At 42.2% G+C, this 16559-nt stretch overlaps 1 protein-coding gene across 1 annotated transcript in view; it reads right to left on the reverse strand.

The window, feature by feature from the left end:
- Positions 1 to 16559, reverse strand: part of fbln2 (fibulin 2) — a 212804-nt gene that overhangs the window by 13603 nt on the left and 182642 nt on the right. Inside the window, exons 17-19 of the mRNA XM_055648332.1 lie at positions 8990 to 9115; positions 6806 to 6925; positions 3536 to 3664 (exon numbers count right to left, since the gene is read on the reverse strand). Of these exons, the coding sequence (XP_055504307.1) occupies positions 3536 to 3664; positions 6806 to 6925; positions 8990 to 9115 (375 nt within the window). The remainder of the gene's footprint in view (positions 1 to 3535; positions 3665 to 6805; positions 6926 to 8989; positions 9116 to 16559) is intronic.

The following is a 16559-nucleotide window of genomic DNA, read 5'->3' on the forward strand; positions in this document are numbered from 1 at the left end:
GTACCGATGACCACATTGGCATCATATCTCCCCACAGCATCGGTTGGCTCCTCTATTGAGATCCATATTTTGTTGCATGCAACTTCATCTCCAATTTGCTGCACAACAATGTTGAAGTTGCCGTCAACGTAATTTTTCCATAATGATGACTCGCTTGGTATATGTTCCTCTGTGTATTTCTCTAAAATCACACTGAGAGATTTGATTTCCAAATTCCACAGTGGAATTCCAGCATCAATAAATGCCTTGCACAGATCACTTGAAAACTCAGATTTACGACTGGAGCCAGCAGTAAATGTAGTGAGTGAGGAGCCAAGCTTGGGTATTTCTCTTGGGTAGTTACACCCCAGCGGTTACAACATGACTTCTCCAATTTTAGATAGCTCTTGACTTCTCCCTCCTCCCCCTCCCCCTTCCCAGCTCTCCTTCTAGTCCTACTGTTCCTGCCTCTTCCTTTCTTTTTCCCGCCCCCCCACATCAGTCTGAAGAAAGGTCTCGACCCGAAACGTCGCCTATTCCATCTCTCCATAGATGCTGCCTCACCCGCTTAGTTTCCCCAGCATTTTATGTCTACCTTCGATTTTTCCAGCATCTGCAGTTCTTTCTTAAATAGATCTTGGAGAAGGCAGAACCAGCAGAATAATAATTATTATTATTATTATTGTAATCACGGTACAACTAGAGAAAACAGCATGATCTTTTAGCAAAATGGCAAAAAAAAAAGCTGGTTTAGGCACTCGATTGTGAAAAGGGCATTATCCTGGTGAAATCATGAAAAAAAGGCATGAAAAGGCACATGGCATTTATGGCAAAATCCTGGCTTTCAGTAATCACGTATTGTCTTTCCACTGACTGGATAGCACTGGAAAGCTTTTCATCGCAGCTTGGTACAGGTGACAATAAGCTAAACTAAATTAATTATCTCCACAACCATCTGTGATTTCACAACATATTCGCTCCTTTGATTCCCACTTACTGTCGTGGGGTCTATATTATAACCCATTAAAGTGACCATGTTTTACTTATTATTAAGTGCTCTCTGGGATATCCTGCCTTGGTACCATTCCCAAATAAACTGTTCAGCCCCTCTTTTCTAAATGTTACTGTTAATGCCAATATTTGGCCTCATATATACAGTGCATTCAGAAAGTATTCAAACCCCTTAACTTTTTCCACATTGTGTTACGTTACAGCCTTATTCTAAAATGGATTCAATTCTTTTTTTTTTAATCATCAATCTACACACAATACCCCATAATAAAAAAGTGAAAACAGGTGTTTAGAAATTTTTGCAAAGTAATTAAAAAGAAATAACTGAAATATCACATTTACATAAGCATTCAGACCATTTACTCAGTACTTTGTTGAGGCACCTTTGGCAACGATTACAGCCACAAGTCTTCTTGGGTATGACGCTACAAGCTTGGCACACCTGTATTTGGGTAATTTCTCCCATTCTTCTCTGCAGATCCTCTCAAGCTCTGTCAGGTTGGATGGGGAGCGTCGATGCACAGCTATTTTCAGGTCCCTCCAGAGATGTTCGATCAGGTTCAAGTCCGGGCTCTGGCTGGGCCACTTAAGGACATTCACAGACTTGTCACGAAGCCACTGCTGCATTGTCTTGCCTGTGTTCTTAGGGGCGTTGTCCTGTGGGAAGGTGAACCTCTGCCCCAGTCTGAGGTCCAGAACGCTCTAGAGCAAGTTTTCATCAAGGATCTCTCTGTACTTTGCTCTGTTCACCTTTCCCTTGATCCTGACTAGTCTTCCAGTTCCTGCCACTGAAAAACATCCCCACAGCATGATGCTGCCACACCATGCTACACCGCAGGTATGGTATTGGCCAGGTGATGTGCTGTGCCTGGTTTCCTCCAGACGTGACGCTTGGTTTCATCAGACCAGGGAATCTTGTTTCTCATGGTCTGCGAGTCCTTTAGGTGCCTTTTGGCAAACTCCAAGCGGGCTGTCATGTGCCTTTTACTGAGGAATGGCTTCTGTATGGCCACTCTACCATAAAGGCCTGATTGGTGGAGTGCTGCAGATATAGTTGTCCTTCTGGAAGGTTCCATCTCCACAGAAGAACTCTGGAGCTCTGTCAGAGTGACCATCGGGTTCCTGGTCATCTTCCTGAACTAGGCCCTTCTCCCCCAATTGCTCAGTTTGGCCGGGCGGCCAGCTCTATGAAGGCTCCAAAGTTCTTCCATTTAAGAATGACAGAGGCCACTGTGCTCTTCAGGGCCTGCAATGCTGCAGAAATAGTTTTATACCCTTCCCCAGATCAGTGTCTCGACACAATCCTGTCTCAGAGGTCTACGGACAAGACAATTCCTTCAACTTCATAGCTTGGTTTTCGTTCTGACGTGTGCTGTCAACTGTGGGACCTCATCCAGACAGGTGTGTGCCTTTCCAAATCATGTCCAATCAATTTAATTTACCACTGGTGGACTCCAATCATGTTGTAGAAACATCTCAAGGATAATCAATGGAAACAGGATGCACCTAAGCTCAATTTTGAGTACCATAGTAAAGGCTCTGAATACTTATGTAAATGTGATATTTCAGTCATTTATTTTAAATTACTTTGCAAAAATTTCTAAACACCTGTTTTCGCTTCTTCATTCTGGAGTATTGTGTGTAGATTGATGATAAAAAATAATCATTTAATTTGTTTTAAAATAAGACTTTAACGTAACAAAATGTGGAAAAAATGAAGGGGTTTGAATATTTTCTGAATACACTGTAAATGTATACTGTATGAAGTATCACGGATGTTTCAATCCAAGCAGGCCGTGAGAAAGCAAGCTCGTAGGGTTAGGAATGCAGCAACTTTGATACGCCAATAACCAACAGGTTAATTCCTACTAGAAGATGGGTAGGAAAACTTCCATTTCTTTAGTTACTCTTGCAGTCTCCTTAAAACACCCCAAACCCCAGTCTGGCAATGAAACAATCCTAATGAGTAGTCACACATTGAAACAAGGAAGCATGACAACCAATTTGAACACAACAAAGTCCCAAGATAGTAATATTATGAATGTAAAATACAAAAAATGGAATGTCACTGTGTCTAGGTACATGTGACAATACCATTCCATTGAATGATTGGTTGAATGGATAATGTGCATAGTTATAGACATACAGTAAAGCAACAGGCCCTTCAGCCCAACTTGCCCATACTGACCAAGATGCCCCATCTATACCAGTCCCACCTGCCTGCATTTGGCCCATATCCCTCTAAACCAGTCCTATCCCCATATATCTGTCTCATTGTTTCATAATTGTTGTAATAATTAAAAAAAATGCATCAATAACACTGTCTACAACTCCAATATTTGATGAACATGTTGCATAAGATAAATTAAATCTGCTTGAGTTCTTTTTGTTAAAGCAAATGTCTCTGGGCACACAGATATTTGAATAAAATGGTGTAATTGATTATTAATCTTATTAATTGCATTTTACAAAAAAAAAATTAATTCAGAGACACAGAGGATTCAAGTGTGTGAGAAATTAGAACTGAGTGGGGAAAAAGTCTTACCTGTACATGTTCGTCCATTCGGGGACATGGCATAACCAACCTCAGGACAGGCACAATTATAGCTGCCTGGTACATTCAGGCAGCGGAACATACAGACTGTGCCTCCACTTTGGGCGCACTCATCGATATCTGTAATGAAAATCTGCTTCAGTGAACACAACACACCATTCGGAGATAGACAGAAAATGCTGGGGTAACTCAGCGGGACAGGCAGCATCTCTGGAGAGAAGGAAATGGGTGACGTTTCGGGTCGAGACCCTTCTTCAGACATCAGTAGAAAGTTCTCGATCTCTATCAAATATATCCACAGTTCTTTCACAAACTGTAATTACTTGATTAACGAATTTTTATTTGTTTTGCTCTTGAAAAACCAAAAGATAAGGATGATCACAAAAAATCTTAAAAGATAAATAGGAAACGCATAATTAAAATTGACATTTTGCTGCAACAGTTTGAAGAATTACAACATTTTTAACTTATCTTTCATTAAAATGCTTACTTTAACATTTAAAAATAATATTTTCCTGTCTGAGTCACTAATTCACAGTTAAGCTGAAACTTCCCATTCTGAATCTGACCTTTCTGTCCTGGGCCTCCTCCATTGCCAGAGTGAGGCCCAGCGCAGATTGGAGGAGCAGCACCTCATATTTTGTTTAGGTAGTTTACACCCAACGGTATGAACATTGACTTCTCTAATTTCAGGTAGTCCTTGCTTTCTCCCTCCTACTCCTCCCCTTCCCAGCTTTCCCATAAGCCTACTGCCTCCGCCTCTTACTTTCTTCCCAACCCCCCCCCCCCCCCCCACCGACATCAGTCTGAAGAAGGGTCACGAGACGAAACGTCGTCTATTCATTCTCTCCATAGATGCTGCCTCACCCGCTGAGTTACTCCAGCATTTTTGTCTACCTGAAACTTTCATTTGTTCCGTTTGCATGTTAGCCTGTTGGGTTTTTTTTTCCTAATCTCCATCACCAACTAATACACCAAACATTAGAAATAAATTGAGAGTTTGTTTTATTAATGAAATATTATTAATGATCTACAAAGATTAGGGACTGGACGGTCAGATCAATTCCATTCCTTTTAATTAATCATTTCAATATATACTCAAACAGGAAATCAATGATGCTGATTTAATTTTCTGTTAAGATTATGACTTCTAGTCAATGGAATGGCACATTACACATATTGATTACAGTATATTGTATGTATTTAATATCATTGAATATTATATATAAATGCTTCAATATTGTAGTGCAATACAATGGACCTCGCTTATACAAGAGTAGAAATATCAAAAATCTAATCAAGACTACAGCACCACATTGATGACAATGGATCTGGAATCTCCAAACCGTGAATTTGTCTTCATCATTCATGCTTTAATTTTCAACCAAGGTCAACTGCGTTCCTTTCTCCAAGCAATTTTCTGGAAGATAATTCCTATTCTACTACAGCAAAACTTTACTAAAAAGTAATACTAATTTATGCTCCCTTCTGAGCAGAAGAATGTTGAATTTTGTGCTTCGCAATATAATGGATATAAGGACTGGAGATTTTTCCCCCCATTTTTCTAATTACTGGCAGCCTTCAGATAAAACGAATATTCTTTTTTGTGGTCTTATAAGTTCGTAACTTCCAGAGGCAGAGTATAGTAGGCCCATAAGTCTACTCTGCCATTCAATCATGGCTGATCTATCTTTCCCACTCAAACACATTCTCCCGCCTTCTCCCCATAACCCCTGACACCCTTGGTTTGGCCTTGCCTGTTATGGATCACCTGGGATCTTCAGTGCCCTGCTTTCCTTCCAACATCCTAAATAGAGTAGAACTGATAGGTTTATTAGCCAGTGTGAATTGACCTGGGTACGTTGGTGCATTGTAAAATCTGTGGGGATGTGGGAGTTCTCTGCTTTGATTATCTACAAAGCAATGTCATCTATTGAGGAACAAGTAATTGCTGAGTGGATGATGCTAGCAGCTTCGTTTCTTGATATGAAATAGACAAATAATGGCCTTCCATATTTTATCAACAATGGAAGGAATACTTTCACCAAATATGGAAATAGCACCTGGAGTGATATGTCCTTTTTTAATCTTTGTAGTAGAAAAATGCATATTTTTGTATTGGATTTAGATCATTATGGTGACACCTGAGATGAATGGGTTGTCTTATTATCAGCCAACAGCATTTGGAGTATAAAAGAATAGGAGATTGATCCGCGCGCCCCCCACTTCCGGTTTGGTGGTGCTTGCCGCATGCAGTCGCATGCTCATGGGACAGGCCCTTAAGACTATGGCCCCTTTAGGACTGAGATGAGGAAACACCTTTCCACCCAGAGTTGTGAATCTGTGGAATGCTCTGACACAGAAGGCAGTGGAGGCCAATTCCCTGGATGTTTTCGAGAGTTAGATATAGCTCTTGGGACTAATGAAATCAAGGGATATGGGGCGAAAGCAGGAACGGGGTACTGATTTACTGAATAGCGGTACAGGCTCGAAGGGCCGAATGGCCTACTCCTGCAACTATTGTCTATGTTTCTCTGTTCCTCAACTATGTCAGAGTCACAAATAGGCCAGAGGAGACAAAATGACGAGTTTCCATTACTAAGCAGAAGTATTGCAGGGCGGCACGGTGATGGAGCGGTCGAGTTGCTGCCTTACAGTGCTTCCAGCGCCAGAGACCTGGCTTTGATCCCAACTACGGATGCTGTCTGTATGGAGTGTGTAGGTTCTCCCAATGACCGCGCGGGTTTTCTCCGAGATCTACGGTCACCTCCCACACTCCAAAGACGTACAGGTTTGTGTGTTAATTGGCTTAGTTTAAGTGCAAGTTGTCCCTAGTGTGAGTAGGATAGTGTTAACGTGCGGGGGTCGCTGGTCGGTGCGGACTCGGTGTGCCGAAGGGCCTGTTTCCACGCTGTATCTCTAAACTAAACTAAACTAATGACCCAGACAAATTTATATGTCAATCCATCAGCTACACAATGGCTGTTACTTATTCCAGTTTTTTATTCCAGGTTGATTTAATTAATAAACTGAGTTTTAAATCTCCCAACTGATGTTGTAGACCCGAAACGTCATACAAGTCCTTTTCTCCAGAGATGCTGCCTGGTCCCGCTTAGTTATTCCCGCTTTTTGTGTCTGTCAACAAGTCACTGGACCTCTGTATCCGTCATGACATAATGGAAATTTATATTGATGACCGCATAGAATAATACAGAATGGAATGGCAGGAATAAAATATGTTCTTAATCTGCTTGTCCTTACCCTCACAGGAGTGGCCATCTTGTTCACTGAGCTGGTATCCCTGTCTGCAATAGCATTGGTAAGAGCCGTAGATATTGGCGCATTCTTGACCACACACTGTGCTCTCACATTCATTGACATCTGGAGAGAAATAAATGCAGATAGATAAAATCACCCAGCCCCCCTCATTATCCCCAGAGTGTATGATTTTCTTCACTGGCTCAGCACCATTGCAAATTTAAAATTGAGTCCTGTCATCGTTTACCTCAGCAGGATAATTTCACTGCATAAAAAAACATCTTTAAAGTTTTGAGTGACAGTTTTTATTTACCAGTGACTGTTAATTACTATTAAACTTTACATAAATTAATCTAATTTTAGAAAACAAAATAACAAAGTACACACGCATGCAGTAAAGAACAGAACATGTTTTCTGTAGGGAGGAACTGCAGGTGCTGGTTTAAACCGAAGATGGACACAAAAAGCTGGAGTAACTCTGGGGGACAGGCAACATCAGTGGAGAGAAGGAATGGGTGACGTTTCTGGTTGACACCGTTCTTCAGTCTGGAGAAGGGTCTCGACCCGAAATGTCACCTATTCCTTTTCTCCACAATGCTCTTGCTGAGATACTCCAGCTGTTTGTGTTTCTGTTGGGATGGTTTTCTCCAGATCTCTGGAGGGGAGTAGAGGGCAGACCTGATAGAAGGGTATACATGAATGAGTAGCCAGTCAGTACCTTTTTCCCAGGGTGAAAGCGACGAAGGCTGGAGGACATAGATTTAGAGTGAGATTGGCAAAGATTAAATGCAGGGGAGTTTTATTTTTACACAGAGGGTGGCGGGTGCCTGGAACAAGCTGCCTGGGATGGTGGTGGAAGCAGATACAATGACAGTGTTTAATAGGCTTTCAGATAGGGGTATGTTGAATTTCCGCTGTCAAGTATCTGGTCCCTGGTGGATGCTTTTGGACTCCACTCCCCTTTGCTACCTGACCTCCCGCTGACAAATGTTGCACTGACCTGCCCTGGATCGTTCCCGTGCTGAGGATAAAGGCACGTGAGTTGAACGTGAAAGGATAGGAAATACTGAGGGAATGAGACAGTCACGCCAAGGTTATCAGAGAAGTTGTAGTGTGAAGGAATGTGACCCACCACAAACACAAGGCCTCATGCGTCTTGCATTTTGTGCTGTGCATCGTGGAGGTGAAGCAAATGTTTCAGAAGAAGAGATGAGAAAACAGGTTTGGAGTTATTTCTGGACTGCAGAATTATACGGCCATAAGTGATAGATGCAGAATTAGGCCATTCGGCCCATCAAGTCCGCCATTCAATCATGGCTGATCTCCACCTCCTAATCCCAATTTTCCGCCTTCTCCCAATAACTTTGGCACCCGTTCTAATCAAGAAGTTGTCTATCACTGCCTTAAAAATATCTAAAGAAGTTCCTCCTCGTCTCCTTTGTAAAAGAGCACCCTTTAATTCCGAGGGTATGACCTCTGGTCCTAGACTCTCCCAACAGTAGAAACATCCTTTCCACATCCACTCTAGCTGTGCCTTTCATTATTCTGTATGTTTCAATGAGGTCCCCCCCCTCAACCTTGTAAACTCATGCGAGTAGAGGCTGTGTACTGTCAAATGCTTTTCACATTCTGACCCACTCATTCCTGGGATCATTTTTGAAAAACCACCTCTGGACCCAATTTACTAATGATGCTGATCGAGAGGATCTGGCATTACTTAGAGGAGGATAAGAGACGTAATAAGTGTGTTGATGGGGAAAATTGTGATTGGAACCACAAAGAGTATCCTCACATTATGCTGTGGGAGAGACTGTTAGAAAAAGGGGATAAAAAAGAAAGAGGATGCTAAGACACTACTGCAGAAGTTTCAAATGTCATTGAGAAACCCAAAACATTTATGAGTTAATATGATGATTAGGAACATCTTCACTGTAACAGAAAGAGATGGGATTCCATTGGTAAAGGAAATTGAATTGCTGGTGGAAAATTATATAAAACAATAATGTAATAACATTTTAAAGGTGCATCTTGTAGAATGTGATCTTATCAAAGCTAAGCAATGTCATTTTCTGACTGCACCTTCATTGTCAATTATATTTTGATACAAAACATGTTTACAGTGCTCATGCTGACTTATACTTTTATAGTTGTCGTGATTACCAAGGAGCAAGGTTGTGATTTAAATACCTTCACAGTTCTTGCCATCAGGAGCCAGTTTGAATCCCGTGCTGCAGGTGCAGTAATAGGACCCTGGGGTATTCTCGCAAGTATGTGCGCAGAGCCGGCCCGGGTAGCGCCAACATTCATTAACATCTGCCAGGAGCGAGGGAGATTCAATGACAGGATGAAAATGAGATATTGTCAAAAAGCCAGTTCACCATAGATGCCTTTCATTATTCATTTCTAGCCCCACCATCCGAGTCTCCAGGAAATTTGAATCCATCTGGATTCAGCGAATTTGGTGACACTAAGATTAAGTGCCTGTGCCCTTTAAGGTCCATTAAACATACTCGCTGTTTCACAGTTGAGCATAGAAAAGAAATCCGAGGCAGTGGGAACAGGCACACACTTATTTGTGGAGAACATGGTACATTGCCATCAGTCATACTTATCTCCCACTGTGTCGTAGAGTGATACAGTGTGGAAACAGGCCCTTCGGCCCTACTTGCCCACACCGGCCAAAATGTCTCAGCTACGCTCGTTCCATCTGCCCGCATTTGGTCCATGCCCCTCCAAACCTGTCCTATCCGTGTACCTGTCTAAAAGTTTCTTAAATGTTGGGATAGTCCCTGCCTCAACCACCTCCTCTGGCAGCTTGTTCCATACACCCACCACCCTTAGTGTGAAAAAGTTGCCCCTCAGATTCCTATTAAATCTTTTCCCCTTCACCTTGAACCAACGTCCTCTGGCCTTCAATTCACCTACTCTGGGCGAGATTCTGTGCATCTACCCGATCTATTCCTCTCATGAGTTGATCATAGGACATAGAGGCAGTGGGAACAGGCAAACAGTTCTCTGGTGAGAACATGTTCTATTGCCATCAGTAATATTTATCTTCCACTGTGTCTTGCATTAAATTTATTTTTGAACTCGACCCAATAATGTGTGTGCCACTGCTTTCATTTGTGGGAATAATTGTAAGCAGAAAAGTAATTTGTGAGCAAATGTCACGAGCAAATGTTTGGAATAGTTCACATACAGCCAACAATAAAAATCAGCAGTTTCTTAACCTTTTGTGCAGTATCAATTATTTCATCCGCACATTCCACATCAAGGCAACATGACTAAAACTATATTGCTCAAAACCTATTTCACGTAAAAGTCACTTCTCATCGTTGAAGCAAATATTTTGCATTTCAGTAGAAAGGACACATTCAACAGAAAGGAAAAACTCAACAATTTATAACTAAGAGGATCATGTGCTTTCGAAAAAGAAATTACCGAATTACAGTACATTTATTAGCTCCAAGCATTGGGTGAATTACACTGAATGGAGAACATCATACTGGAGTTACGCTTTGTAAAAAAAAATACTTCATTGAAATGTTACCAAGAGTGAAGGACTGCGATTATACCAGCACCAGAAAGCAAATGAAACTGCAGGTGCTGGAATCTGAAAAAAAGCCACAAGAAATGCAGGAAGAACTCAACCAGTCAAGCAGCATCTATGTATAATGCAGTATAATGTGGATAAATGTGAGGTTATCCATTTTGGTGGCAAAAACGGGAAAGCAGACTATTATCTAAATGGTGGCCGATTGGGAAAGGGGAGATGCAGCGAGACCTGGGTGTCATGGTACACCAGTCATTGAAGGTAGGCATGCAGGTGCAGCAGGCAGTAAAGAAAGCAAATGGTATGTTAGCTTTCATTGCAAAAGGATTTGAGTATAGGGGCAGGGAGGTTCTACTGCAGTTGTACAGGGTCTTGGTGAGACCACACCTGGAGTATTGCGTACAGTTTTGGTCTCCAAATCTGAGGAAGGACATTATTGCCATAGAGGGAGTGCAGAGAAGGTTCACCAGACTGATTCCTGGGATGGCAGGACTGTCTTATGAAGAAAGACTGGATAGACTTGGTTTATACTCTCTAGAATTTAGGAGATTGAGAGGGGATCTTATAGAAACTTACAAAATTCTTAAGGGGTTGGACAGGCTAGATGCAGGAAGATTGTTCCCGATGTTGGGGAAGTCCAGGACAAGGGGTCACAGCTTAAGGATAAGGGGGAAAATCTTTTAAACCGAGATGAGGAGAACTTTTTTCACACAGAGAGTGGTGAATCTCTGGAACTCTCTGCCACAGAGGGTAGTTGAGGCCAGTTCATTGGCTATATTTAAGAGGGAGTTAGATGTGGCCCTTGTGGCTAAGGGGATCAGAGGGTATGAAGAGAAGGCAGGTACGGGATACTGAGTTGGATGATCAGCCATGATCATATTGAATGGCGGTGCAGGCTCGAAGGGCCGAATGGCCTACTCCTGCACCTAATTTCTATGTTTCTATGTTTCTATGGGATGAGACAGGGTTATATACAAAAGTAAAGGGCATTCACAAGTTCACAAATAAGAGGATTAGAATTATGCCATTCGGCCTATCAAGTCTACCCTGTCATTCAATCATGGCTGATCTATCTCTGCCTCCTAATCCCATTTTCCTGCCTTCTCCCCATAACCCTTGACACCCGTTCTAATCAAGAATGTGTCTATCTCTGCCTCAAAAATATCAATTGGCCTCCACAGCCCTCTGTGGCAATGAGTTCCACAGATTAACTACCCCCTGACTAAAGAAGTTCCTCCTCACCTCCTTTCTAAAACAGCGCCCTTTAATTCTGAGGCTATGACCTCTGGTCCTAGACTCTCCCACCAGTGGAAACATCCTTTCCACATTCCATATCTATGCCTTTCCTTATTTTGTAATTTTCAATTACGTATCTTGGATATAGGTTGGGTGGGATTGGACCAGGGGGGATAGGATGAAATCGAGGTATGCTATATATATAGAAATATCTTGAGGATGGGTCTTGACCCAAAACGTCACCTTTTCCTTATCTCCAAAGATGCTGCCTGACCCGCTGAGATACTCCTGTTTTTTGTGTCTATCTTTGGCTTAAACCAGTATCTGCAGTTCCTTCCTATACCCTGATATTAATTATCATGTGAGTTTGGCATTGGGACCAGAATGGATGTTAAGCTGGAATGAGAAATCACTTAACTTTTTGTTCAAAGACCCTTCCTCAGAAGTGGGGGAAAGAGTGGAGGGTTTCCAAGGCAGAGCTGAGGGAGGAGTGAGGTGTGAACAAAATAAATAAGTTAAGACAGACCAGGTGATAACAAGAAGAAGCACCGACCATGAGCAAGGCATTTAAAAGAATTGGGTGAGAAAGTGGGAACGTGGGTGATATTGGGAAACGATAACAGAACAGTTTATCTGAAGTAGAAAAATCCAGCGTTCCTACTTGCCGAGCGCCCACACTGAAGATAATATGTTGTTCTTCCAGTTTACATTGGGCCCCACTGTGGCTGCAGTGAAGACAACTGACAAAACAAATCTGAATGGCGATGAGATTGAGAATTAACGTTGCCCAACACAAAGTCTTTCACAAATTCTGCCAGTACCAGCGTTCATACCACCAATCACATCTAACACCGTTCAGTCCGCCTAAACCTACCTGATCTCCCGGTTGCTAAACACTTTAACTCCCCCTCCCATTCCCACACTGACCTTTCTATCCTGGGCCTCCTCCACTGTCAGAGTGAGGCCCAGTGTAAATTGGTGGAACAGCACCTCATATTTCACTTGGGTAGCTTACACCCCAGCGGTATGAACATAACTTCAAGTAACCCTTGCTTTCCCTCTCTCTCCATCCCTCCCCCTTCCTAGTTCTCCAACCACTCTGACTGTCCCTGATTGCATTTTATCTCTGTTTGCTTTGTTGTTACCTTCTCCTAGCTAACAATGATCTATTCTACACTTTCCTTCATCTGCATTTTCAAGAGAGAGTTAGATCTAGCTCTTAGAGATAAAGGATTCAAGGGACATGGGGATAAAGCAGGAACGGGATACTGATTTTAGATGATCAGCCGTGACCATATTGAGTGGCGATGCTGACTCGAAGGGCCGAATGGCCTTCTTCTGCACCTATTTTTCCATATCTATCTCTTTTGATGTCTCATTTTCACACACTTTACCGTTCCTTATCACTGCGTCTCCCTCTCAGTCTGAAAACCCAAAATGTCACCCATTCCTTCTATCCAGAGATGCTGCCTGTCGGCTGAGTTACTCCAGCATTTTGTGTCTACCTTCGATTTTATCCAGCATCTGCAGTTCTTCCTCACACACATCCTCAGGTTCTGCTTGACTGGTTGAGTTCCTCCAGCACTTTTGTTTTTTTACTTTGTATCACCACTCATTTGGATGCAATGTTTATTATCAGCAGAATCTTAGAAAATTCAATTGGGAATAAATCACTTGGGCAGTCTAAGTGACACATCTACTTTTGCAGCAGCTACCTGAGTCCCAGTTCTCTGTTCCAATGGCGGAAATATCGGCAAGCATTTGCTATGGAATCAATTTGTTGCCTTTTATATTCATAGCACAGCTTTGAATGAGAAAATGCAAAAAGCTGACTAAAGGCAACAAACGTACCAACTGAACAAATGTTCTGGTATTTTTTGTAATTTACATGTTTAATCAACAATGTTTTATTATTAATGTTTAATGTTTTATTTATCATTCCTAACTGTCACTGTATGTCATATTGTCACTTGCGGACGGAGCACCAAGGCAGATTCCTTGTACGTGAATACTTGGGCAATAAACTTATTCATTCATTCATTCATTCATTCATTCATTCATTCATTCAATCAAACATTCAATCATTCATTCAAATTACATTGCCATGGAGTGAAAGCATTCATACACAATTGGTATTTATATTTCAAAATGTTACCTTGAAATTAAATAAGACCTTCCAGAATTTGTAAAATCCTGGCTTTCACAATGAGGTAATATACACGCCAATCCTTATATAAACCAATTATCGTTCTGAACACTTTCTGAATAGCTTTCTTGAAATAAAAATGTTGTCAGGGCTGACATTCATTAATATTTTGTGGCATCTAGGCATTTAAAAGTGAGTTAGAGTTAGATAGAGCTCTTAGGGCTAGCAGAATCAAGGGGTATGGGGAGAAAGCAGGAATGGGATGCATGATCAGCCATGATCACATTCCTGGGCGTGCACATCTCTGAAGATCTCTCCTGGTCCGAGAACACTGATGCAATTATTAAGAAAGCACATCAGCGACTCTACTTCCTGAGAAGATTACGGAGAGTTGGTATGTCAAGGAGGACTCGCTCTAACTTCTACAGGTGCACAGTAGAGAGCATGCTGACCGGTTGCATCGTGGCTTGGTTCGGCAACTTGAGCACCCAGGAGCGGAAAAGACTACAAAAAGTAGTAAACACTGCCCAGTCCATCACCGGCTCTCACCTCCCTTCCATCAAGGGGATTTATCGCAGTCGCTGCCTCAAAAAGGATGGCAGCATCATCAAGGGCCCACACCATCCTGGCCACACACTCATCTCCCTGCTACCTTCAAGTAGAAGGTACAGGAGCCTGAAGACTGCAACGTCCAGGCTCAGACATAACTTCTTCCCCACAACCATCAGGCTATTAAACTCAACTGAAACAAATCTCTGAACACGAATAGACCATTATCTGTTTATTTGCACTTTATCTGCTTATTTATTGATGTGTGTATATATTTATATAATGGTATATGGACACACTGATATGATATGTTCTGTATTCGTGCCTACTATATTCTGTTGTGCTGATGCAAAGCAAGAATTTCATTGTCCTATCTGGGGCATATGACAATAAACTCTCGACTCTCTTGACATCGAATGGTGGTGCTGGCTCGAGGGCCGAATGGCCTACTCCTGCACCTATTGTCCATGTATCTCTGTATCTGTCTATCTTCAATGAAGCCAGCATTTATTATTCATTTCTAACTGTCCTTCCAAAGGAGATGTACTGCCTAATAAACTGCTGCAGCAAACATTTCACACCGAGCTGTTGGCTTGGGATTTGATCCAGTGAAGTTAAAGGGTCAACAATATATTGACAGCATTAGTATATCTCTGCTGTGGATCTTGCAAGTTGGGAAGGTGATATTAAAGAAGCCTTGACTTTACGATGGACCTCATGGATGGTGCATGTTTCCAACCAGATGTACCAGGGTGGAGGGAGGGGATGTCTTGGGTGTTGGATAAAGGCACAATTAAATGGCGACCATGTTTTTAGTTTTAGAGATACAGCGTGGAAACAGGCCCTATTGCTCACCGGTGATCCCCGCACATTAACACTATCCTACACACACTAGGGCCAATTTACATTTATACCAAGCCAATTAACCTACAAAAACCTGAGATAGACACAAAATGCTGGAGTAACTCAGTGGGCCAGGCAGTCTCTGCAGAAATGAATAGGTGATGTTTCGGATCAAGATCCTTCTTCAGACCTTCCATCGGTCTCAACCTGAAACGTCACCCATTCCTTCATTCCTGGGCGTGCATATTTCTGAAAATCTTTCCTGGACCCAGCACACAGATGAAAGCCCATCAACGCCTCTATATATTGAGAAGTTTACAGAGATTCGGATTGTCAGAGAGGATTCTCTTAAACTTCTACAGGTTTAGTGTACAGCATATAGATTGATTGCATCACAGCCTGGTTCAGCAACTTGAAAGCCCAGGAGCGAAGAAGCCAGCTGTAGATGTAAAAGTCTGAAGAAGGGTCTCGACCTGAAACGTCACCCATTCCTTCTCTCCAGAGATGCTGCCTGTCCCGCTGAGTCACTCCAGCATTTTGTGTATATGTTTTATGCAAATATCACTTGCCCTGTCTTAAACCAAACCTCCAGTCTTGCTCCAAGCAATCGTGAATGTCTGAAACAACAGCTTTCTTCCCTTGTGCTCAGCATGTATGGCTGACGCCAGGCAGCTTGTCATTGCTATATTGTAAGAGATGGAATAAATAATTCAAAATCCCTACTCTTTAAAAACATTGTCGCATCCAAGGCAGTATTCCTTCCAGATTTACAGCATATTTCTACCAGCTGTTAACAGCTAGTGCCAGGATCGTAGCAGAAATGAGCAGTAAACTTTGGTCTGGGAAAAGTTCAGGCATCAACCAAGGAGCATCAAGGCAATGGTGAAGAAAGGGAAAGTAGAACGTGCGAAAATTCCTTCAAAAAATAACCAGATTCCAAAACCTTCTCCAGATATATAAAGGGGAAAATGCAGCTAAGATTATTTGTAGACTGAAACGGAAGGACATTGCATCAAACTAGTCAAATATTTTGCATCTCTCTTCATGAAAGAAAACATGAAAAGCTTCCTGAAAATAGTGGAGAACAATGGGCACAGCGGTAGAGTCACTACCTTACAGCACTTGCAGTGCCAGAGACCCGGGTTCGATCCTGACCACGGGTACTGTCTGTACGGAGTTTGTCCGTTCTCCCCGTGACCGTGTGGGTTTTCTACAAGATCTTCAGTTTCCTCCCACACTCCAAAGACTTACAGGTTTGTAGGTTAATTGGCTTGGTGTATGTGCAAATTGTCCCTAGTGGGTGTTGGATAGTGTTACTGTGCGGGGATCGCTGGTCGGTGTGTACGCGGTGGGCCGAAGGGTCTGTTTCTGCGCTGTATCGCGAAACTAAACTAAACTAAAGCTTAATACAACAGGATCTTGCTCAACTT

The sequence above is a fragment of the Leucoraja erinacea genome, chromosome 16, assembly GCF_028641065.1.
Source record: "Leucoraja erinacea ecotype New England chromosome 16, Leri_hhj_1, whole genome shotgun sequence".
Lineage (NCBI taxonomy): Eukaryota > Metazoa > Chordata > Chondrichthyes > Rajiformes > Rajidae > Leucoraja > Leucoraja erinaceus.